General features: G+C 36.6%; 1 protein-coding gene across 1 annotated transcript in view; it reads left to right on the forward strand.

Moving 5' to 3' along the window:
- CHID1 (chitinase domain containing 1) overlaps positions 1-25,891 on the forward strand; it is a 97,603-nt gene that overhangs the window by 24,658 nt on the left and 47,054 nt on the right. The window contains exons 8-9 of the mRNA XM_084288376.1: positions 15,259-15,360; positions 17,338-17,493. Of these exons, the coding sequence (XP_084144502.1) occupies positions 15,259-15,360; positions 17,338-17,493 (258 nt within the window). The remainder of the gene's footprint in view (positions 1-15,258; positions 15,361-17,337; positions 17,494-25,891) is intronic.

Below are 25,891 nucleotides of genomic sequence, written 5' to 3' on the forward strand. Positions count from 1 at the left end.
GGTAAACCAGAAATCTAGATAGTTTGTTTTGTTTTGTCGTTTGTTTGTTTTGGTTATGTTTGGAAAAGGGTCACAGAAAAGGAATGGAGGGAGCTGAAGACATGGAAGTCAGGTTTTGGCATTCTGTTCTTAGATTGAGACTTGTAGGCTTGCTGTTAGTCTCAGTGATTTAAAATACCAGACAAACATTTCCAAAATAATGTCTAAAGTGCTGAAGAGGCTCATACTGTTAAATTTATAGCCTGATGTGAGTCTTCATGACTTGTCTAAAATTGACAAAACATGCCTTTGACAAAGCATTCTGTAGCAGATACTGTGGCTGTTTTCTCCCTGTTCTGAGCAGTTTGCCACATCTGTATGTGAAGCACAGAATCTCAGTGTTTTTCTGCTTCCCATCCATTCTCAGCTAAGTGCAATTCTGTCCCCACCATCATTTTTAACTGCTGCCTCTTACTGTGGTTGATCTCTTTTGACTGGAAGAAGTTGGAAATCAAAGTACTTTTTCAAGCAGTCTGAAGTCTTAAAATCTGATAACAGATTTGGATTACACTGAGGCTATGTCTTCTTCACACTATGTTTTTAAAAGCAATTGGAAGCTGCTTGCAGAGGGTATTTTTGTTTTACATATGCATTATGATACTAGAGGCTTTGAGGAAAAAAAAAAAAAGAAAGTATCTCAAGCCATTACTTTATTACTGTTTTTAGACTAGAAAGATTATAAAACCTTGATAGTGCTTTAATGTGATTCAGCAATTTTCCTCTTTTCTGCCTTAAAGTGCTGTTTGTTTTTTTTTTTTTTTAAGGCATCAAATAGAATGTGTTTTATGTTCAAATATTCTGTAGTATTTTTTTGGTAATCTTCATTGTAGTTGTTACAGGAACAAGTCTGACATTCCTGAAAAAGGTCAGGAGGAATGTTCTGTACCAGTTCTGATTCTTTTTTTTAATAGTGATAGAGGAGGGCAGGTGGGACTGGTTATAAATTCCTATATTTTTGACGTGGAAAAACTAGCTGTCTCTGGTAACTTTGGAACAGCAGTCCTCATGCACTGAAAAATATGGTTTGTGATGGTGAGTTATTCATGAGTTATTCATATATGGAATTAGCCTAAGCATCTTTTCGGACATTCTGGGTGATGGGCGTGGAAGGCAGCTAATACAGATTACCATCCTATTCAGTTTCATGCTGTTTAGGCATGATTATTCCAAGTTAAATAGTAATTAGGGCAAGTATTTCATCTTTTCCTAAAGACGCTTATTTGAAATTCTCCCAGAACTGTATGAGGATGGAAAGGTTACAGTTCACTGAACCTTCAGGAAGGAAGAAATTCTATTTCCAGAAAAATAAGATGTTAAAAATGGTTCTTCTGATGGAGTGGGAAGTAAAGAAAGAACCTTTCTGGAGAAGCTGGAAGTTTTATCTAGCTTCTCTCGTGTTTATGTGGTGATGTTTATGCAGCAGAGTATCTTCCTTTAGGGCACTAGTTGTCTGACTGTTCAGAATAAGTGACTGTTTGTTTTTCAGCTGTGGTAATCAGGTGTCACTTAGACCTCACTGCAAGTTTTATGGATCAAAATCCACCTTTATATAAGGGGGAGTCTTTGAATTGTTCTGTATTTATGGTGTAAGCAAGGTGTGTAACAATGGATTTGGGGGAGGGAGAGCTGCCTGCATCTTGAGATGATTTCTTTTCAAAATGTTGTTGCTCAATTTCAAATTATTGCTACCTTTGCTGTGCTGAACTTGGTACAATCTCTGAAGAAAATGCTCAAAAAAATACAGGAAGAAAATGTTCAAACAGTACATGTGTTCCCAGAGCTTTAACTGAAGGCCAGACAATTGAATTGAAGAAAGTCACTTAAGCAGCCAGAACTAGAGGTGGCTGGAAACTAGGATTTCCAATTTGTGCCAAAATATTCAGGTTCTTTGGTCTACTGGTCTATAATGCTGTTTTAGTACCTGTTTTAAAGAGCTTGCACAACACTTGTGTACTGTGCAACAATCTTGCTCATAGCTTTGTACTTGCAAGTGAAACATGTGCAGTTGAATCTGTAGTTAAGCATGCTTTTCATTTTCCACTTTTTTATATTCTAGGCTTTGGAAAGAACACAGTAAAGCTGCTTCAGTCTTGGCAAATAATCCATATCAAATTGTTTGTCTTTATTGGCTTCATGAGATGCACAGCAGTAGTGCAGCTGCTTTCATTTGAAAGCCACAGGAACCTGAACCTCTCTTCTATCTTCAAATATTTGAACATAATGTGTGCTCCTCATTCAAAATACAGCAAGCATTCCTAACTTTGGATGTTCATATTTGAATATGTAAGAGTAGAAGAACCTATAGTCTCTCTCCTTGTTAGTCAAAGCTTCTTTAAGTACACGGTGTCAGTATTTTCCACCTCTAAACTTCCACTTGTGTAAAATAAAGATTTTAGCCATTCAGTTAATTCTTTATTGTCTGTTTAATAAAATAAAATAAAAACATCACCAAAAAAAAAAAAAGCACATTACAGAGGTACCTTAAAGAGCTTCAGCATTTTCTTTCCAAAGCTGCTATACCAAAATTACCAGAAGGTATTCAATCGTCATTATTGCTATTCAGAATTTTTCAGGTAGCAGTGGAAATCAGCATAGTTGTGCTACCCTGCATCTTTTGAAAGGTTGTCAGCAAGACGGAGAACTTGTTCCTTTCTTTTACTTTATGCTACTTTTCTACTTTCCTACAAGTCTACGTGCATGCTGTGCTGGAAAATGGAAAGGGTACATGATAGAAAATGGTCTGTTGCCCTTGTAGTCGCCCAGCTCAGTGGATGTCCCAATGAACCAGTGTTTTGCCTGTGTGATAAAGGCAATAGGTATTTTAGTCTCTTAAAAGTTGATTACGGATGTGCACTTCTAATTATTGAAAGAATTTAGTTTTCACCAAAAGTATCATCTTTAAAAGTTGCTGAAGACTCAGTTAGTTGCCTTGCCATGACTTTGTGTATACCGAGAGATGTGTTGGTGGGTTCACTATTCCAGTACATGCACTTTTTTCCTTACAAGCATTGCTAGCAAGTAGTAAGTCTGATGTAGCATAAAATTACCCCATTGTTTATCATATGATAATCTATGGTAAACAAATGCAGTTCAGTTATGAACAGCTTCTAAGATATCTTTGTTCTGGAGTGAAATAAGAAGAGACACTTAGTTTTAACACCATTCACAGGCAGGACTGTGGGTCAGAATGTAAATTCTTGAAATTTTGATAAGTAAACAATATCAGGGATCAAAACAGCAGAAAACCCCTTTCTAGATTGGGGTGGAGTTTTAAATAAACCAGTTATTTCAAATAACAGCATGTTAGAAAAACAATATTGTTGAGTAGAGTTTATTAAGTAGGATTCTGGTGTTTTTACCAATACCTATAGTTAATGTTGTGAAAGGTTAAAGTGTTTGTGGCACACCTGGCTGTAGTGATCTAATTTTGTTGGAATCAATAAGGCTCTTGAGCTTTTCTAATCTTTCTACATGTTATGTTTTTTACTTTTCCTTCCAGTTTGATGCGAAGTCACATAAAAGCAGGTGATTCTAAAAATGGTCACTGTATAGTTAGCCAGCATATACACCAAGTATGTTCTCCCAGACCTGTTGTATGTTAATAAAGGAAATTGATGCTTGAAGACAATCTCTTTGGGCAAGTAATAAACACAAAACAGGACATGGGAAGGAAAATTTGAGAGCTCTTTATAACTATGCAGTTTCCTATTTGTTGTGCCTAGTAGGTAATAACACACTGCCCTTCATCTTTCCTGTAGTCGTTAATCTTCCTGTGAGTATCCTAAGAAGTGACACTGTCAGAAATATGGAGGGTACATTTATGAACCAAGACTTTGAAATTAGGCTCTGTTCATAAAATTCAGCACTGGAGAAGGCATAGAAATAACTCTTAAGTGGGTTGTCTAGGCTAGCTGACTGGCGTAATAGTTCTTATTGGGTGTTAGAGAACTTATAAAATGTGTGACTTGGATCACAGGATAGAGCTTGAAATATGAGTTTATATTGAGGAGAGCAGGAAACTGGGTATGAGATGACTGCTAACTACTTCTGAGTAACTGTTACTGGAAAAAGTTTAATAACCTCTTCAAATTACAGTAATACTATTGAATCATACTTGGTCCCGCGATTGGGCTCGTGGATTTTGTTTCTTTGCTGTATAAAGGCTTATAGAATAGATCTGCCAGTCGCTTCTCTTTATAAACTGGGTTCTGCTAGCCACAGTAAATCTGGATGCTTGTTAATGGCTATAAATGCTACCTGTGTTTCTTTTGCCAGTGACTTGCCTGGTTTTGCTGCTGTTCGTTGGGTTTTCAGCTCAGGACAGCATGGCTCTGACTGCAGCCATGAAAGTTCAATGTGTTCTGTATGGATTCAGAAGGGACTTGAGAGGAACGAATATATTCTTAGAAGTAAATGGCTTTTAAAAGACTGTGCCTCACTATATAAAATTAATACAGCCAAGGTCTGACTGTGCTCCTGTGTGTTGAAGCAGGTGCACTCATCAGCTTTTGAATTCCCACTAGAGAGAATTGTTAAAATAATCTGTAGGTCAACTAATGATGGTTGAAGAGAAGTGGAATATATTCCTCACTGTGTCTGGTGTTTGTGGCTCTCTCAGTTCTGAGCCAGCTGCTACAGAGCAATGACTGCAGAAATTTCAGGGTGATGTTGGACAACTTTCCAAAAAAAAAAAAAAAAAAAAAAAAAGGAGGGGGGGTGGAGAGAGAAAAAAGATGAGCTTTTTAATCTTTGCAAGGAGGAATTAAGCCTACATTTGGTGTGTTAGATTTTTTAAATTAGGTTCATATGCTCCAGGGTACAAGCTTGTTTTGCATGATGTTATGCTATTGGAGCATGCCTTGCCTGGGCATTGAGCCCTGGCATCAAAGGCACTGGAATAGTTTGGAAATCAGGAGAACCAAATGGTGACACAATTAATTTTCATTTATTGCGTAAATGACTCCTCTGAAGAGGATAAAGCAACATAACAGGAATGGCATTAAAGGACAGCAGTTTATCTTCCCCAAAATGGAAACAGTAAATACAGTAAGTATCAAAAGGAACATTTTCTTCATTGATATTCAGATATGTCTGTTTTTAACACAGGTTAATTTATTATGTTGGATTAAGAGTTTCAGATACACTGTATTTTTCAGGTAACTTAAGAATTTGCAGGTTATACAGATGGGACTGCTGGTGTGCCTCAGCCCTAGCTGGAAGAATCTGTCAATGGAAAGACAGGACAGCAGTTTTCAGGTTCATTTGTCCTTAGGTGTCTGCTGGGATTTCTTGCTTTCTTTTCAGGACCTGTAATTGTTGGCGTATTTCTCGTTCTTGACTTCTGTTACTGGTTTATACCAGATGGGCCACAGGTAATTAGTTTGGCTTCATGAAAACTGTGTAGGCTACTCCATGACAAGAACAGATCCTGTGTTTCTCTCTGTTTGGAGACCAAGTATTGAAAAGGCAACAGCTGGGATGGGATATGTATATTAAGGAAGAGTGCCATTCCTCAGTGATCTGAAAAATTCCATTTGGTTTGCAAATACCATTTTGTTTCCTGATCAAAATAGAGCAAATGTTTGTTTTTCTGTCAGTTACCATTTACAATTCCCCAGTGATGTGAAGCTCTCATATTTTTGTGAAGTGACCACTCCCAGCTCTTTTGTGTTGTGAACCTGTAGCACTTGGTTAAAATTTTTGTGCTTGTCAAGCTGGCTAGGTTTAGTTTAGTTTTGTTTTTTAACGACTATCCTGATCTAATCAGAGAATTTGATAAAGAGATTCTTGCCATTAAGAAAAGTTGAGCAACATCAGGAATGCTAATAGCATCAAGGAAAGTCAGGCTTGTGTTTTTAGGATGAACTAATTTTGTAGTTTAAATTATGATCTTTGTTGTGGACAACTGACAGTGCTTGTGCTCTCTGAAGGCATCTGAATTATACAATGTCTCTGTAATTAGTGCAGCAGCTGAAGGCACTACATAAATAGGGTTGGAGAGGTTTGTTTCTGAATTTAAGCTGCTATTCTGAATAGTAGGGAATGGTATTGAAAGGGGTATTATTCTAAGGCAAAATAAGCTATAATTAAGTAGCTTCTGATGGGCATTTATCTAATGAGCTCTTATAACAACACTTGTTCGCTGGTTGATTTTAATGTTCCCATACTTACCTGCACCATTAGAAGGTTCTCAGTATTGTCTAGCCCAGGCCTGCTTGTTTTGTAACTTAAAGCTATGCATTGTCCTATCCGCAGATAGCCAGAGGTAGGACAACAGGAAATGACCTCAAGTTGCACCAGGAGAGGTTCAGGTTGGCAATGAGGAGACGTTTCTGCTCAGAAAGAGCAGTCAGGCATTGGGACGGGTTGCCCAGGGAGGTGGTGGAATTACTGTCCCTGTGGGTATTCAAGGAAAGGTTGGACGTGATGCTGGGACATGGTTTAGTGGGTGACGTTAGTGACAGGGGGATGGTTGGACCAGATGATCTTGTAGGGCTTTTCTAACCTTAATGATTCTGTGATTCTATTCCAAGCGGAGATTGTCAGACATTGTCCTCCCTTTCATGCAACTGAGAAGTTTGACAACTGATGGTCTATATTTAAAAGGTCTATATTTAAAAGGCCTGCACATTTGGTCTGTGCATCAACAATCTGATGCATTACTGCAGGGACAACCTCTGCCCTGAAGTGTGAACCATCCGCTCCTATTTTTCAAAAATCTAATATGATGATTTTAGCACAGGACCTTTGATATTTACAATAAGATGTTCTAGAGTTTGTATATATTGTTTCACGGTCCTTAAGTGTTCAGTCTTTGGTTTAATAGGTTTGTCACATTCTTTCATTGATAGTAGAAACATAATTTGTATTCTCAAACATTGTACGTCTGCTAAATTATAATCTAGAATGTGAATTCAATAGGTGAACAAACAAGGCCACACACAGAAATTGTGACAGGATTTTGTATTCCAATAGCAAGAGGTACCAGAAAGATAGATGAGACCAAAATACTAAAAAAAGCAAAGCTGGCTTACAGGTAGAATATTAGTGCAGATTGTTGCAAATGCTCAGAAATCAGGGAATTAAACTAGAAATATATAAAATAGTGTTTGGATCAGAGGCTTTGTGATCTGCAATAAAAGTCATGCAGTTATACAAATGTCACATTAACAGATGCAGAATCCCCTTTCCCAACGTGATGCTGGTATTCATCACAACATTCATTCTTACAGAAAATGAGTTGGGTTTTCGAATGAAGTGCTTAATAATTTAAACAACTGTTTGTCCAGTGTTTTCTTGCAGGGCCAATAGTGGCATACATCAAATAGGAATACTATCTGTGTCAGTGAAATTTTTGAAAACACACATGGAATTTATATGGTGCTGTCCCAGAATGAGAAGCTTGTGATAAGTGATCAGCTTTCATTAAAAAAAAAAAAAGTAAATTCCATCCCCTTGAGCCTTATGACTGAGAAATGATTGTGTAAAATGGCTGATCTCTGAAATTGAACCAGAAAACTAAAACAGGCTTAAAAAAAAAAAGCCTGTTGCTTATGCTTGTTCTTTTTGTAAGTTTGTTTGGCAGTCCTGTTGGTTTATATTTACTAATATAAACTGGAATTGTTTACACTCTTAAAAAAATGTAATTCTCAGTTTGCAAAGCCATAGTTATCAGTAAATTAAACCCTAAAATCATGTCGATATAAATGCCTGCAGTACAGATGCAAACAAGGAAATGTAAAGCTCTATTTTCCTCTAGTAGCTGTTGTGCATTTTAAATCCAGAGAAAAAGGAAGGGAATTAATAAGCCCGAAGGGTTTTCAATATATCTACACGTGTAAATAAAAAGCAAAAAGTGCTGTTCCTTGGCTAGCAGTGTTCATTCTTCCTTACAGTGGTTTCTTACAGAGGACATGATAAATAATACTTTTCAAATGTTAGATGAGTTTTAAACCTTCAAAAAGAGTTTTAAATTCTCTTCAAACTATATCCAAAGTAATGTGACTGTGCTTGAGAAGAACACAAGAATGGGAAAAGCACTCAGTGATGCAAGGAGAATATTTTTACTCTGTATTTTTTTTGCCAGTGATTTTTAGATTTCTGTTTTCCGACATTACACACTCATGTCTCTTATTGTCTTACTGTGGACAATCATACATTAGCTTCTGCTGGAAGCCTGTAAATCTGGACTCTAACTCAGTCTTCAGCTAATGTTGAGATCTTGTGCAACTGCAGTATTCTGTGCTTTCCTCTTATGTTGGGATATTCATGCTGTTCTAGCACATTAAAAATTAACTGCTAGTTTTTCATGTTTCCATTTTTTATTTGCTCATTCTCTCAAAGTTTTCATCTATTGGAATGTAGTTTCTTTGGCTTTGTTACCAGTATGGTAGTCTTTCATATTATATAAGCAAAATGTGGATGGAGATGTTAAGATGATGGGGCTTGGCTGGGAGGGCAAAGAACCATTTTGTCTCTCCCTCCATCTCTCCTGAGACTTCTCAGGTTTGAAATTGGGAGAGTATGTGAGCAGTGGTGATTGGTTTTATGGAATTACCTTTTCAGTTGGATTCTTCTCTCTATTCTAAGAGGAACAGTACTTGCATACGGTGCATGAACAAAGATGTGTAATAACTTGGAATTCGTTATTTGTTTCTCCTGCAACAGATGTACCTCAACACTATGGTTCAATGAACTAATAGTTTTGGTTTTGCACTGTACGGTCCCTGAGTTGTCATATCGATCTGGAAGCATAGGCCACGTAATCGGATACTGTGTTTAAGTTCTGCTTCAATGGAGATTTGGGGCATATTATTGTATACAGTTCTTCAACTCTTGAAACTTTTTGTCCTCAGAAGGGAAATCGAGAAAAAGAATGGTTTATTACAAGTGTATGTGAGCTTATTTGAATACTAAGCACGTGCATTTTCTGAAATGCTTACCAAGTAACGTGCATCTATGTAAAAACCTTGGTATGTTATCTGCAAGGATGCACTCGCTGATGGAGGGAGGTCAGAGATGCAGATCATGCAGTGCTTTTTAAACTCTCCAATCAGCTGCACAGAATTCAGCCCACGCTATATATTCAATCTGTTTTCATCTGTCTGAGAATCCCTTTTTGGTTAATCATTCAGTATGGTCACGTTCTTTTCTGACAGCAAGGATTAGGTCTATAATTATTGTTCGTGCCTCTGAACAGCAGTATCGTGTCAGGGTCCTGTTGTTGACTTGCCTGCTTCATCCAATACTATTGCAGGCACAGATTAATTCTATTTTTAGCCTGATTTCACAGAAAGCAAGGTGTCTCAAAGCTTTATCTGTTCCATTCTTCATCCCTCTGCAGAAGTGTATTTACCATTTGGCCAGTTTCAGACAAAGTGGACATAGGCATAGAATTTTAGTAGTCAGGTCCCTGCCACTTCATGAAAATAGGCAGCTGGGCAGCTGAGTAAGACTGATCTTTTTCTTCAAGACCAAGCAGTGGGAGGGCATTGTAAATGAAACATTTATAAGACACCAGAGCGTCTAGTTGCAAAATGTCCATGGAAACCAGGATTCACATAGAACTATCTTTTAAGTATTGGTAGAAGAGAATTACTTCAGTGAGCTATCATCCATCTAGGGTTTTGGTGAACCTAAAATGAGATAGGGTAGTTGCAGAACTGCCAGGAGGATTTTTGCTGAAAAGAAAGTAGTTTAGGATTGTAACTTGTTTGTGTTTTACTACTTCATTATCAATGCCTGAATTACATGATCCACATGGTAGAGATTTATTTAGCTCTTGTTCCTCTTTGCTGTAGAACAGACAGGGTGCAGAGAGAAACAGTGAATTTGTATTCCATGATCATGCATTAACTGAATTCAGTGGTCTGTTCATAAAATGCAATAGCATTATACTTTAGTGCAGCTAACTGTGAGGAGCTATGAAAACTAATATCTGGTGGTGAGAACAGAAGGGAGAAGGGAAGATTTGCAAACAGCTGGTTTACAGAGAAAACAGAGAATTACACGCAACAAGAAAATTAAGTCATTACTGAGCAGATGACTTCTGAAATAGATATATAGAGGAAACAGAAAATCAATCAGCTTTCCATTATGAAGGACCATTCAAAGAAGTGAGGATAAAGAAGAGCTCTCGTGGTAGGTGACAAGGTGAGGTAAACAGACAAGAATGCAGTTCAAACTTGCAGGGAATAGCAGTCAGCTACAAGACCTTTTTTTCCTTATCTTATTTCATTTTGAGAGTAATCATAGTGAGACAAGAAGTAATTGAGAATGTAGATTCATTTGAAAGTAAATGAAAGTGGCTTGCATGGTTGAAGTATTTTTTTTCCATTCTTTCAAAATGAAAGACGACAAAGTCAAAACCTTATAGAAATACTTATCAGTAAAGCTCTAATGGGAATTTTGATACATACTACCATATGCTATTTGGAAGATTCAGGTAGTAGACATTCCAAGCTATGAAACAAACCACACAGTGCTTATTTAGGTGGGAAAGAATAGTAAAAAAGGCCTGGGAAATTCTAAGCTGGGTATAGAGAAATATCAAGGAAAACATGTGATTTCTTCTTCTAAGTCTGATGTTCAAGTACTGTACTACCAGTTTCTGTCTCTGTATATGTGTGTGTATATATATCTATATAAACAAGCCAACTGTCAAAAAATACTAATAAATTGAAGAGGATATGTGCAAATGAGACCTATGATCTCAGGGAATATTTATTCTTTGTGTTGTTCGATGGAAATTTGGGTCAGAAATTTTTCTCTTTGCTTCTGTGCAGCCTTTGCTTGTTTTGTTTCCTTCTTTCCTTTAACTGAACTTTTCCCATCTCAGCCTGTGACTTTTTTTTCCCCCTTATGTTTTCTCCCCATTTTTGAGGAGGGGGGAAGTAAGAGAGCTCTGTGGTGAGGTTCAGTTGGCCATCGGTGTGAAACCGCCACAGCTTCTTAGTCAAGCAAAAAGTGGCTTAGCTAGATATGGGGGAGAATGGTCATATAAACAATGTTTCAGCAGGAACATCAGTATTTTAGCCAAGAAATGAATCTTTTTGAAGCATGTAGTGGAAGCTTTATTACCTTTCAAGCAAACGGACTGGTCTAAAGTAGAAGTATTGATGTATCTTGGACAGCTGTAATCTGTACAAGAAATGGACTGTGACACTTACTAGAAATGTTCATCTCTTAAGCATTATGCTCAAAAAGTAGAGTGCTTGTTTTCTCTCAGTAACTCAGTGGTTCCCTACAAAAGGACAAACAAGATACGCAAGTTCATCAAGCACCTAGGTTATTGTCCCATATATCACAATGGACATTTTATCCAGACCTCACGTAAAACAAATGATTTACTGTATATTCAGTATTAGTGGTTTTTACAGCGGCTACTAGTGTGCTATAAATGTCATCTCTGATGAATTTCTTCTCTTGGAGTGACTTTTACAGTCCACATAGATGCAAATTTGGTCTTGATTAGATGGCCATTTCCAAACCTGAATAGCAGGGGTTTTATTGTTAGTAGGTAGGAAGCTTCATAGTTAGTTATGTTGAACGATTGATATAAGAATCAAACAAGAACACTAGTGCATCTGAGCAGAGTGTTAAGGAAACTGAATGAATGAAATTTGTTTCAGTTATTGAGATAAATACAAATGCAAATATTATATCAAGTCTCTGGCTCTTAAAATAAATAATAAAAAATAAAAAGGATTTAGTATTAGTTGGCATAATAAGAATACTCTTTCCTGCTTCAAATTTACTTCTTGAACCCAATTGTTTTATATTTATAACACATGTTGCATAATTTCAGTAGGAAATTATGTAGGCCAGTAGGAGCAGATTTCTTTATATGGCAGATCTCTATTCAGTGCTCAGCTTCACTCTTTTATCCAGTACGTTTGTTAGACTCCAAAGAGGTGTAATTTTTGAATTGTGTCTTTGGGTAAACTCAAAGATAAAGCAAATGAAACACTTCAGAGGTTAGGGTTATTTTCATGCAAAGAGACTTTTGAATTAAATTATGTATTAAATAATCTGCTTTTCCTGTAACTCGTGTTGATGTACCTGCTTTCTGTCTCTTCACGTTTGTGACGTTCGTGGTAAGCAAAAATAAATAAATAAATAAAAGTCACCAAGGTTTGTCTGCTGGCAGTTTAATAACAAGGCGTCTTTGGTATGTAAGTTGTACACTGTTGATAAATGCTGATGGAGCCTGTCACTGCTGAGTGTTTTGGAAACAGTACTTGAGATGAGTTTAGGACTAACTTAAACATCAGAATGATTGGAGAACCTTAAAAGAGAAGCATAACAGCTGTGAAAAAATAATTGGTTTTATCCTTAAGTGCCATTTTTTGACTCAGAACCATTCTGAAGGCATGTGTCCAGTAGTCTTAGTGCTGTTCCAATGAGCAGTTTCTCAATGTGCTTGACTTAGAGCAGAATTGACTGGTGCTGACAGAGCTGGTGAGTGGTGCTTGTTTTTTGCAGAAAAGTTGGTTTTAACACCAACCATGAATGGACAAAGCATGTTCATTGCTGCTAGACTTGTTCCAAGTTGGAAACTTATGCCTCTGCTCCTCAGATGCTTTTCCTTTGTAGTTAAGTAGTTCAGTTACAAGCTTACTTTGCACAGAATGACTACATCCATTTTAACCTGATTTTTTTTTCCATTCCTTGACAATGTATATGAAAAGTGGATGTATTACCTGCCCTCCATATCCAAGTTTCATTAAAATACTACCCAGATTAATCTGTAAGGCAGTCTGACTTGCCATACTATCTAATGCACATTATAATTACTTTTTATGCTTTTCCCATCATAAGTAATCAAAATCAATTTACTGAAAATGTGTTTTGCTGGAGTTTGCAATGGGGAATTGCTTTGCCTAAGGGCATCCAGGTTGCCATGACATTGTTTCAAAAATGTCCTTCGTTTTCTTTATTCTTGTAGAACAGCTGTAATTTGCAATTGCAGTAAATGACAGGCAGATAACTATTAAAAAAAAAAAAAAAAAAAAAAAAAGAGGTCTGCCAATGGTTCCAGAAGTGAAGGTTTGTGTTAATTTATTAAAACCCCAGATGAAAGGGGACGGGATTTCTCCTCATTATGAGAAGTATATAACTGGTTCTGAAAACTTCAGACAGCCAGAACACCACTGTGCTTTGTACAAATTAGAGCTACGTAATCCAGTGTGCATTTGGTCAGGTCCATTGACCTCACTTGCAAATATCATTCATGCTTTGCTCCCTTATAACATGACAGACATGTTAAATGATTTATTCTGCCCCACTTCATTACCTGTACTCTGTTAACTTATTTCCTAATGTTGGAGAACAGAAAGTGTCCTTTTAAAACAGTAGCAGAATGCTGTTATGCTCTGGTGACCCATTCAGCAAATGTTGTTGGATGCAGAATTTACGCACTGATCCAAAAGCGATGAGGGTCAAAATAAGTTGTTGTTTTTTCCAGTCTATTACTTGCATCTGTTGCTGAGCATATCTTTTGTTTTTTACATTTAGATTGGACTACAAGTGACTTGTAATGTATAGCTTGTCTACACAGGCATTGCCTGTTAACTTGTAGGTCAAGTAGTAGTTTCTGATATCACTGGAAAGTTCTAAATTCTTCAGTCTCTTCCCTTCTATCCTCAAGAGGGATCTCGTACAGTTGTTTAAATCTGTTAGAATGGCTGTTGTGCTAGAATTTGTAGCTGTTAAGACAATTTTTTTTTTTTTCTTTGCAGGGTTCTCCTGTGAGCCCCGCTTTTAGTTTAGCTTTTAGTTTTTTGTTTTTTTTTTTAGGCTATTCAGGAGAATACCCAACTTTACCTGTCTGTCTCTTATGCTTCAGAGCCCTCTGAGAACACCGTTTCTTTGCAGTAGCTTCTTCTCTTTTGTTCACTGCCATCTTTGCCCTGTGATTAAGGCTTCCTTATGTTTCCTGCTGTGATGAAGAATAAGTTTAAAAAAAAAAAAAAGTGCAGGGGAGTAAGAATGCTGTGTTCATAGAATGTGAAGTTCATAGACTGTATTTTCCTCAAACTGAGGATAAAATGCTGAATTTCCACCAAGATGCAGGAAAAATCAAAATCAACCCCTAGTACTTACTTTAGTCACCTTCTTCCTTTTTGGAGTCTTCTTCCAAGACTGATAGGTTTTTTTTGTTTCCCTAATATTGTGTTATGAGCCATTATTTGTGGGGTTAAAAAAAAAAAAAAAAAAAGAGAATGTTGGTTAGCATGTATATTATACCTGCTGAATACTTTGCAGTGACTTGAACTCTTAAGCCGTTTCTCAGAAATGGGTAATTGCTTTGCCTTATCTTACTACTGTTAGTAGCACACATGGGTATAAAAGTTCTCCTTTTGTACTACTGCTACTTACCCTCAAAAAGAAAAAGAAATGTTTTGTTTGTTTTTTTCCTCAAAAAAAAAAAGAAAAGGGTTTGTTTAGCCTTTTGCTAAAAGGCTGTACTTGTATTACGCTGCTGCTTTTTATCACCTTTTTAGAAGTGAAGGAAAAAAAAATTAACATAACCTTTTCCTGTTGGAAGAAATTTCTTAAGTACAGTAAAAAAAAAAAAAAAAAAACATCACTAGAAGATGCCCCATTCCTGCAAGTGCTCAAGGCCAGGTTGGATGGGGCTTGGGACAACTTGGTTTAGTGGGAGGTGTCCTTGCCCATGACAGGGGTTTGGAACTGGATGGGCTTTAAGGTCTCTTTCAACCCATACCATTCTGTGATAAAATTATCTTTGCCTAGGAGATTAATCAAGATGTTACCTTTGATTTATATTTGTATTTTGTTATCAACAGCTGCACTCATCCATTTAAGTATGCCTCAGGTAACCTTTAGTTTTATAAATACCAAGGACAGTTTGACAGTCCAAGCAATTCAGAGTTTTGTAAAAGCCTTTAAATTTCAACTGATTAATATCTAAAGCAACTTGATTAGTCCATAGCCCTTACAACCACTATTGTAGCCATGCTGGTGATGCAGATTTGCTTAGTGTGCTGTAGATGTCTGATTCTTTCTACTGGCAACAGAAGTAGCACAGAATATTTTTTTTCTTTATAATTTACATGTATTTTAAGAACAGAAATAAGATTCATTCTGAGGTGCTTTAAGAAAAAAAAAGTAAGATTTTGAAACCCAAAGGTGAAATTAAGCACAACTGTTACAATAGTATTTTTTTATTATTATTATTTTGTTTTGTTTTAAAAGGACTAACCAGCCAGGAATGTTCACGAAGAAAGAATTTGATCAGTTGGCCTCAGCAATAGACAGCTTCAGTCTCATGACATACGACTATTCAACACCACAACGGTAAGACTCTAACGTTAGGAAAAACACACTGAAGGAACTCATTTCCATTTACGCTGCTATGAAACCTACAATATGAGTTACTTTTTTTTTCCCATAAAATGGATGGTGTGCGTTAACTGTAATAGACAGGAAAGTTTTGGATTAGTAGTTAGGATAGTTTATTTTTGAATCAGCCCATAACTTGGGTGTAACTGCAGTGAGGATCTGGCACCCAGTACTGTGAAGGGCTTTGTACCTGAGCTAAAGAATTACTCTTTTACTAGTACTGTGACACTTATTTTTTCCAGACTAGGATATTTTGGTTTTATTTATTTGGCACAGTTCTGCACAATGGTACAAAATAATCCAGTACATATCATTGTGGGGGAAAAAAGAATAGCAAAATTGACAAGTAATTTGTCTGCTTCATCCTGAGGCAGACAAATTCTTTCTCAGATTCCTTCTGCTTCTCAAATTCCTTCTGCTTGAAGGTGGCTTCTCCAGAGTTAATGCTTGTGGTAGACTGGCAGACTTACATGCCATCGCTTTTGCATGTGTTCCATCACTAAGACATCTGCCAACCATAGTATTCTAGCACTTTGATAGTGTCTAGGCAGGTTCAATAGAAGAACAATTATGTCTCTTCTGAAATTTACCTTCCTCTTTCCTCTCTCTCCCCAGACCCTGTCTCTAGATCTTCCAACATAGCACCCTAGGGGAAAACAGTCATGGGCAGTAATGTGTGCTGAGGTTAGAACAGGCTTTTGTTACTCTCTTCTGCTGGAATATGAAGCATAGAGGTAACCATTTTAGCTTTCCTCTAGGTAAATGGGACATCTATGAAGATGAAGTGCTAAGGGCTTTCACACAGTCAGTGCAAACTCATCTGGAACTCTGGATGCACTTTGAGTTTTACACCATACTGTAGGCTACATCTTTCCTATGTGGTGAAGCTGCACCATGCTTTATATCATGTTAAAATTACAGGCTCTGTTATGGTACAGTCACACCTTAATGCTTTTACTGCTGCATTAAGTTACTTAGATCTGGCTTGGAACTGCTATTCTTTTGTACTTTGAAGTAGGAGACAATGTTCAGTTAACACACTCATTGTTGTGTTTGAAATAAATGTAGTTTCTGAGAGAGGTTTTGGAAAAAAAAAAAAAAACAACAATAACACCTTTTTTAAAAATTTGCTTTTATTGGTTTGAGTATACTAAAAGCAGTGTGTACATACAGCAAAAATTCTGTACTGTATTACCACTTGCAGTTTTAATGTTACAGATATTCTGAAGACCTTGAGCAGAAAATATTGATATTTAAAAGTCTGGAATGTGCTTTTACTTTTATCGTATTAGCGAATGTTTGCAGTAGAGCCTGTTGCTCTATTCTCTGAGCTCGGGAGAAAGTAAGACTGGTATCTTGATGCTGTATTTAGGATAGTTCAACTAGTCTGCATATTCAGGTGCTGCTCTCTAACAACAGAGCTTTTTGTTGCTAAGCAATTGCCCCTTTAGAGTTTTATTCATAAATAAAGTGTACAAATGTTAAGCAGTCTTTGAAACTTGTATTGCTTCCTTGTCACTGCTTTTATAGTTGTTCTATGAGTAAATGATGGATTTTGTCCCTGTATATTGTGCTGGTGTACAGTAAAAACATTGAGGATGGTATTGGAAAACAGTTGGGCCAAGCTCAGTGACGGTAAATGTGCTAGGTGGTAACTTCTTTACCCATCATAGGAAGTTTCATGTACACCTTAGAAATGAATGACCTTTTAGTGGGACAAGCATGTTCTGTGCAGGAACAGTTTTAAGCCACTGAAGAATGTGCATTGAATCTTTGTAGGCTTGCAGGTTATTTTCAATGCTTTTTGTGTGCCATAGCTTTCTCTATAATTGCACTCTGCAAAAAGAGAGGGCTATTGAGAATGAACGTGTACTTTTTCTGACAGCATGATCATGTGTGTTTTGTTTGTTTGTTTTTTGTCTAACTCAACAGACCTGGTCCAAATTCCCCGCTTCCCTGGGTTCGAGCCTGTGTTCAAGTACTGGATCCTGATTCAAAATGGAGAAATAAGATTCTTCTAGGGCTGAATTTCTATGGCATGGACTACTCTGCTTTGGGAGCTTTGGGGGAGCCAATCCTTGGTGGAAGGTAAGACTTTTCTGGTTATAAGTACTTATACATGAGATTCTCACAAACATGGAAATTCAGAAGCATTCTTGTTTAGAAATATGAATGTGTTGGTAACACAGAAATGGCAAAAGTGATAAATTTGTGCATGAAGTAGTACCTCACCATTTAGAGTAAGATCAGTTGTTCCTTGTACAGAAGTGCAGATAGATGGCACAGATACCCTGTCAGAACACAGAAGAGAAAAAAGGTTTGTGCAATTTTCCTTCCTTCCTCTCTCCATGTTTGTACATTCAGTTTGTCATCTTTGTGTTACAATGTTCTACTTTATTCTTTTATATTCTGTATCAGTTTGGAGGTTCATTCAGGTGACCTAAAGATTTTTTCTCTCAGCTCCTGATGTTGTTACCTGTTACTTTCAAATTTGATATTAGTTTCAAACAGCAATATGCCACAGAGTTTCTTTTGAGTAGGAAAAGCTGCAGTAAGCTCACCTGGAGACAAAAATCTATAAGAAGATAAAGGGAAATGTTCCAAAGACAGCCTGAAATTTTATATTGATTCTCAGAAGATAATGGTTGTTTTAGTTTTGGGTAACAACCACATGTAATAAACAGTGAGCTTCACAGAAATACAATATGGGTAGAATGCATCAAGCCAGAAGAGAAAGCAAGAAAAATGTGAATTTGGCAGGAAAATCAGGTTTGTTCTGAAATTTGATACTAATTTGTAAAATTAAAACAGACAGGTAGGTGGAAGCAGACCTTAAAGCATAAGAGATGATCACTTCCATACACAGATTACTAAGATACCAAGAAATTTCAATATAGTGTTTAAAAAAAATAGTTAAGCACTGAAATAACATCTGGTGTGGGTTGTATAAGGTAAGGTCCACTTTATGTCAGTGCCTTCAGTTACACAAACACTTTGTCATCATTTTACTTGCCTACACTGTCTTCATACTTCACGTTGGCCATTTGCTGGGATATAATACTGTTGACATAGTTCTTTCCACTTGCTGAGTTGTATGAGTCTGGCTGGATAGTAGAAAATGACTATAGGGTGAAGGGAATAAAGCCATTATTTACAGTGGAAGGTATACGGAAAGTATATCCGAATGTCTTCTGTAAAGTTGGTTGTAACGTGGTTAGGCAGGAGCTATTTTAATATTTAGTCAAAGCACTGTTGATTTACAAGCCTAATTGTATAAACTCATTTACTCTGAGGGTGATGAGGAATTGGCACAGGCTGCCCAGAGAAGCTGTGGCTGCCCCATTCCTGACAGTGCCCAAGGCCAGGCTGGATGGGGCTTTGGGCAACCTGGGCTGGTGGGAGGTGTCCCTGCCCATGGCAGAGGTTTGGAACTGGATGATCTTTTAAGGTCCCTTCCAACCCAAACCTTTCTGTGATTCTTTGAAACTCAGCACAATTAACGTAGCTCACTACAAAATTTGCAGTTCCTTTTGCAGGTTGGACTATCACTAATCTGCAAAGTAAATGAATCTTGGTATTTCCTGAACTGCAGCTTTTGCAGTGAAGTTTCTTCTAGAAAACATACTGCACACTAGAAAGGTGACTACTTTTACTTTGCACAGACCTTTCATATCCTGGATTATATTATAGAGTAATTGCATGTTGTTTTTAATGACAAAAATCTCCTAGCTAATAGTTATCTGTGATTAAGTTTTAGTGAAAGTCATTGTTTAGCTGTTTGTAGGTGCACAGTATGGGACAACATGTTCTATACGAAGAATAGTTCTGTTAACATGTTCTTCATTAACAGGCATGTTATTGACATTTTACATAGAACTACCAGAACCTTGCTTCTGGATAAAGTCTTTGTGTCAGAGACTGTTTGAATTTATACATAAATCCCATTAGTTTTCACTTGCTGCCTTTCCTGTTAAGCATCTGTCTGTGGTTAAGCTTGCTTTTCCAGAAATACGTTTCGAGCATGCACACTTAATGCATTAGTCATTGCTATATGTGTCATATATAGTAATGTGATAGTAAAACAGGTTCAATTAAAATAGTTTCCAAGTAGGCCAAGCTTCTGAATTAAAAGGGGTAAAAGAGAGTTCAGTGTGAAATAAGCTTTCTGCCTCTTAATTGGTACAAGGCTGCTTGTAAGAAAATCTCAGTTTCCAGCATCTGTGAGTCTTTGAAAACCATCCGTATCACAACCAGTTGAATCCCACAGTGGGCATAGCTTATTCAGAGGCTCTCCCTCCCTCTCCAAAAGCTTCCCATTGTTAATACTCCAGCTTCATAAGTATTATTTTTTTAAATCTGAAAAGACTCATGTCTGAGGCTGATGCTGTTCTTTCTCATTTTTGTATCTGCTTCATGCTATGTAAAAAGTTGCTGTGTGTAGAAAGGGATGGCTTAATTATTTGCTTCTTACCTTCAGTCCTCAGGGAATTTGATCTTCTATTTTGGTGGCTGTAATCCAGTGTTGGTCATGTAGTAAGTGCCGAATGTTTGTCATTGCTCCTTGAAGGTACCCTCAATATGTTGCATGGATAGTGATGTACTGTCAGTAAAATTATTTTAAAATATGTTCAGCAAAGTGTTATATGGGACTATCAACTTCTTCGTTGTAGGTTTTTCTTCAAGTTTTTGCGTGTGAAATTTATTGCACATGCAGGTCTTCAACAGGCTAGTGCTTAAAATTACTGGCATAGCTTATATGTAAAATTATGTGCAGAGTGCAGAAACCTTTGCTGGTTTCATGGTTGTGTTTTTCTTCAGTATAGGAATTATGTGATGTAAAGAGATTCTGAAAGTAGGCAGATCTCATTCACTGAATGTTTTCTTAGTTAAGAAGCTCATAGAACAATTTTCAGTAGAGTTTCTATTTCCATAAAATATCTGGCTGTTCTTATTGCAGCATGCAATCTGAAGGTAGAACTACCTGGTTACCATTTTGCTGAAAAGATATACAGGCTTTCCATATAATATCCTTTTTCTTCATACACACTGGAAAAAGTAATATGTATGTGTGTTTGTGCTTGTGTATGTGTCTATATATCAGAATTATATGAAATGAAAACAATTGTTCTTTCACAGCCCAACGTAGCTTTGTCTTTGGGAGTTTTTACAGTAGGAACTACAACTTATGTTTGCCTTAATGATGTGTTCATCTTTCACTTGCAGTGCAGCAACAAGTATTATTTGTTAATACAGTGAGCCTCTCAGAGATGATAGCACACTCTTGTGCTTTAATCTACCAAGTACCATTGTTGTTTAGCTGCAGGGAAGCTACATTCCCATGTATACTTAGTTCTGACATAATTTGTATGAAATGCTAAATTGAAGTAAAGGTTACATGACTGTGATTCCCCAAACCACCTCTAGTGCTTCTGGCAATGTTTACTGCCCTCTGGCTGTCAAGAATCAGGTTTCTGAACTGCTAAGATGTAGTCATTAAAACTTACCTCTGTATTAAAATCCTGTCAGAATGTAACCAGCTGGTGTGGCTGGCTTGCTGCTCTTATGATCACTTTGTTCCGGTGTGTCCTCTGTTGATACTATTGAACCTGACAATATTTCTTCTTCACCTCTGAAGTGTACATCTTGGGTAAATAATTCTTCACTCTCCCCCGAAGCTTAAGAAATTGTTCAGCCTTTCTGCAGAATCTTTACCCCTGAGTTCTTGTTGATACCTTCAGTAGGTCAACAAGCCCCTCAGTCTTGCAAACTTCCTTCTTCCAAAGTACTCTTTCCCCCGTTAGCTACCTGCTCTTAAGAACCTCTTAATCATTAGGATATTATATTATATAAATGATTATTCAATTGCAGTAATATCATAATAATAATGCAGCACTTATGTTAATTTGGGATTATATTGTGGTGTTAAGAATTTATTTTACAAGCTCTATTCTGATTTGTACTAAAGGTTGATGTACAAAATCAAAGTGCCTCCTTTCATTTTGACAGAGTTTTGACGCAGAATTACAAAAAGTAATAACATTACAAAAAGTACTGATTGCTTTTTGTGTAAGGCAGTGGAAAAGATTCTGTTAAAAAAAAAAAAACGAAACAGCAAACATTTCTCAATGTTTTTATGCCCAGTCATTTGGGCAGAAAGGAATGCTTATGTTTATTACGATTCTAGAGAAAAGTAGCAATGGCAGCGACAACGTAAGCATAATGATTTAATTCCTGATGGAAGGACTTAATAAATGAGTCAAGAGCCAGCCTGTGAAATATGCAAGATTCTGAATAGGCTTGGAGTAATACTAACAGAAAATAGTAATGGAGCATATAGCTCCAGAGTCTTTGGAGTAATAGAAGTGCAAGTGTGTTCCACAACATTAACAGCTTTTGTTTTGGGCAAACAGCTTGTTTATACCTAGTGTTATAAAGCAGGTGATTGAATAAGGTTTCTGCTGATAACATTCAATAGCAGTATAAGGTCCAATGAATTTTTTCATCACATTTTTGAGACATTTCCGAATATTATTAACACCAGGAAACAGAAGGAGATTTTTTTTTCCCACCATTAAATTATTTTGTGCTTGCTTTAGGAAAGTGAGTCTAAAAATGCTGAGTAACAAATATTAAGCTAAAATAGCTGTGCGCTTAAAATAGAGTTGCATTTCAAAATGTTACTAAGATGAAAATCAAGGCAGAGTTTTTCTTTTAGAATAAGATACAATATTACAAAAACTATTATAAGTGCCTTATTTGGAAACTGTATGGAATGTACAAGATTGTGCCCAAAATGTCTGTATATCCTCAGTAGTTGCCTCTTGCCATTCGAGGTATGTCATTTCCATATTTAAATCTAGTGTAGCTTTTGTTGTCTATTTCAGAAAGAAGCTGTCTTTGAATCTCTTCATATATCTTATGTTTTCTGAATAGAATCAGCTTTTTTATTTACCTGCCTTTATGGCTGGGGAGCAGAAAGAAAACTTGTCCAGAGTTGTATTTTATGTGCAGTTCAAAGTAGCCGCATCACCAAGCTTACAGCAGGAATACGTACTTCCCGTTCGTGTGCGAGGATGTAGATTGCATGAGAGGGGTAACGTCTGTAGGCCTGGATGGTCCTACTGCCAGCCTTAGATACTGGGTGGGGGCAAGAGAGGCAGGTGGTACGTGTGATTTTTTTTTCAATAAAAATGTGAATTATTTACTAAGATGATTAAACCCAGAGGAGGTCATCTTATCATTAGTGATTCCTTGTATTTAAAAAAATGTAGACACATCAGTGTTTTTACAAGATTTTTTTTTTTTGCCTGTGTGAGTGAAAGCAAAACTTCCCTGAGTCAGCAGTAGTCTAAGTGAATGCAGGCTTTGAGTCCCAGGAATTTATTTTCCTGTTCTGCTTCTAGCTGAGTTGAGGGTTAGAGGTCTGTGCTTAATACGCTGATCACTTGGAGCTATAAACCTGAAAAGGTAAAAGTCAATGAAGCTGTCACTTTCCATGTTCTTGCACTGCTTTGAATTAGTTTTAATGGATTTAGATATAGTTATTTCACTGAATTCTTCATTTTATAGTAATGAGGCACTAGACAGTTTGAGGAAAACTCAATATAGAGGTGGAATATATTATGGTATTGACAATGTGAGTGAAAGTTATGACCAAATGTAGCAGTATGTGTGATACTTTTCCTGGGTTAGAACCAATTATACTCAGGTGTATTTTAGCTGTTCTTTTAATTGTTCTACGCAAATCTAATCATGAAAGAAAGCTGATGGAAGCAGCAAACCAAAAAGCAGCTTTGTCTTAAGAAAATCAATTAAAATTTAGGTCAAGAGAAACTGAAGTGCTTGATAAGTCTGAATTAAATATAATCTCTCTCCCCAGACAAAACAAAGAAGCCCTGCGCCACTGGCTGTAGTGTGTCAAGCTCACAGAGAGCCCCATCAATAAAATTAAATCAGATCTGAAAACCTCTACAGAAATGAAGTGTTTTCTTGCTCCTTACCCCTAGAGTCTTCTTTGAGTAAATCCATAATGGGAATATTCAATCATAAGATATGCCTGGAACCCTGTTGCTGACTGGCACCATTTATTTAGCAATGGCATTAAGAATCATTGAAAATCTTTGTGGTTTTGTGTGCGTGTACGTGTCTTGGTTGTGTTTTCTTTTTAAAGCAAGAGTATAGTATTGAATTGTGAGCTTGCCTGAAGGAAAACACTGGCAGTTTGCAAAGAAAACATTTGCCATTAGTTTTTCATGAAATGGTCATTATTATGGTGCATAATAGAAGACTGATTGCGTGTTTTACTAAGTACAGTAAGATCTTCCAGAGTAAGTATGTTAGGATCTGTTTTGTAGTCCTGAAATATATATATATATATATATATATATATGTATATATATGTATATATATGTATATGTATATGTATATACGAAATGTATATATATATACGTATATGTATATATATGTGTGTATATATATATATATATATATATATATATAAAGGAGTGTGTTAAGAATATAAAATTAAAATCTTGAAGTGGATTAGTAGATAGATGTAAGCAGTAGGAAGTCCAGCAGAAGATAAAACACCTTGTTCAGAAGACCTCCTCAGTGATCTTGTACTTGAATAGGAAAAGATGTGATCTTAAAACTGCAGTAAGGAAAAGTCAGTGTATTCAAAAAAGTTAGTAATTCTGGAGCCTGGAAGAAAATTGCTACAGCTGTCATGGTGCCGTTTGCCCCAGCTTGATGTTAGTATGTGTAGTTTGACATGGGCTGTATTTTAAGTTCTCTCTTTTCATTCACTTTCTCCAAGTTCACTGCAGTTATTAAAACTCCCTTCTCGCATTGTGCACAACTGAAGCTGACTGTCTCTGGTTTTACATGTAAACTGTTTGTCATTTGAAATTTTAGTTTATTTTTGTTTACATGGATCCGATGGGAAGTTGTTCTTGGAGTTTAAACAGCACTTATTTCTGGACATGCTTTGTAAGGTGAATGAAGCAGTCCAGTGTAATTCACTCTGATACGTACAGAGGTATTGAAATTGTAAGAGAGAGGTCTCTGAGGAAAACAATGCTGTGTAAATGTTTCCTTTTCCTTTGCATTTTTGATAAATCTTTATTTCCAATCAATAGGCCTGATAATTAACTGCGCATTGCCAGGGGAGCAAAGTTCCCCCCATCCCCTCCAAAGCAAACTGTAATTAATAAGACTAGAAACATAGTAGAGTTTGGACAGCAAATGATAGGAAAGCTTATCAAAAACAGGCATCTGTGCAGAGACCTGTGTTCTTTTGGCTCACTTAAAATAAAAATTCAAGGTTATGTTTCTGAAAGAAAACAAACATGCTGGTGAAAAGGCAGAATTTTTAATAGAAGTAAAATGTTCTTTTTTATTTTCTTAGTGCTGTCGTGCTTTTCTTAGTGCTTAGTGCTTTTCAAAGTGCTGTCGACTTTGCTGTGAAACCTTAGCAATTTATTTAATCTCTTTCCTCCTTTATTTGAACTATTAGAAAAGCAGACGGATGTAATTTAGTTTTAGGGGTATTGCTGGTAAGAGGTATGCATTTGAACTTTGGCAAATGTTGAGATTTTTAGTGCAGTGCGAAACAACTTGGAATTAATTTTGATATACAGTTTTTGCTCTTGTAGCCCTTCTGTATCTAAATAACATACCACAACGTAAAAAGACTGTGGTATGTTACTCAGAGCAATGGTAAATATTGGTAATGCACAATTCAGGAGCACTGGGCAGTGACAGTGTAATGAATACTGGGATGTCAGATGGAGAACTGTAACTGGGATGAGCTTGTTTTTTTGTTTTACTTTTTTTGGTGGTGTTAGAAGGAACATCTGATCTTTTTGCTGAAAGCAAATACATTTTGTCTTACCCAATAATAGCTTTTCATCTGGTTTCTTGAATTAATTTAGTCATATGCATTTAATCAATTATCTAATTAATCCTAGGCATTATTATCTTTTGTTCTTTTCTATTCCTGATTGTTCTGGTTTCTCTTCACGGTTCTTCCTGCTACCTGAACTTAACTGCCTTGCATATTACACCTTCAGACTCATTAGCTGTTTGTCTTAGTTAATTGCTAAAGATAATCTTCATGAATAGAGTCACTTTGCCCTTTGTCTTCAGACAATTTCACTGCAGGGAAGATTTTTGACAGGTGGAAAAAAAACATGGCAAATCTTTTAAACAACTAAAAAACCTCTACCAGGTATTCTGTAAAGCTGGGGGAAGAAGAAAATGTCATTCTCATGAGGAATAAGCTGTACTTTTGCTTCCTAAACATGTTTCTTACCAACATGTAACATTTGGTTTCACGTAAATTTGGTTTCACGTAAAAATTTCTGGCAGGCAAGTGACTGTACAATAATCATTTCATGAAGTAATCCAGAGAACTCAGCCTTCCTCCAGCAGATAGCAATTCTGCCTCTTGTTCCCTTGTTTTTATGGTTGCCAGGACTACTTGGGG

Source organism: Netta rufina (assembly GCF_964035555.1).
Source record: "Netta rufina genome assembly, chromosome: 5".
In the NCBI taxonomy this organism is placed as follows: Eukaryota; Metazoa; Chordata; class Aves; order Anseriformes; family Anatidae; genus Netta; species Netta rufina.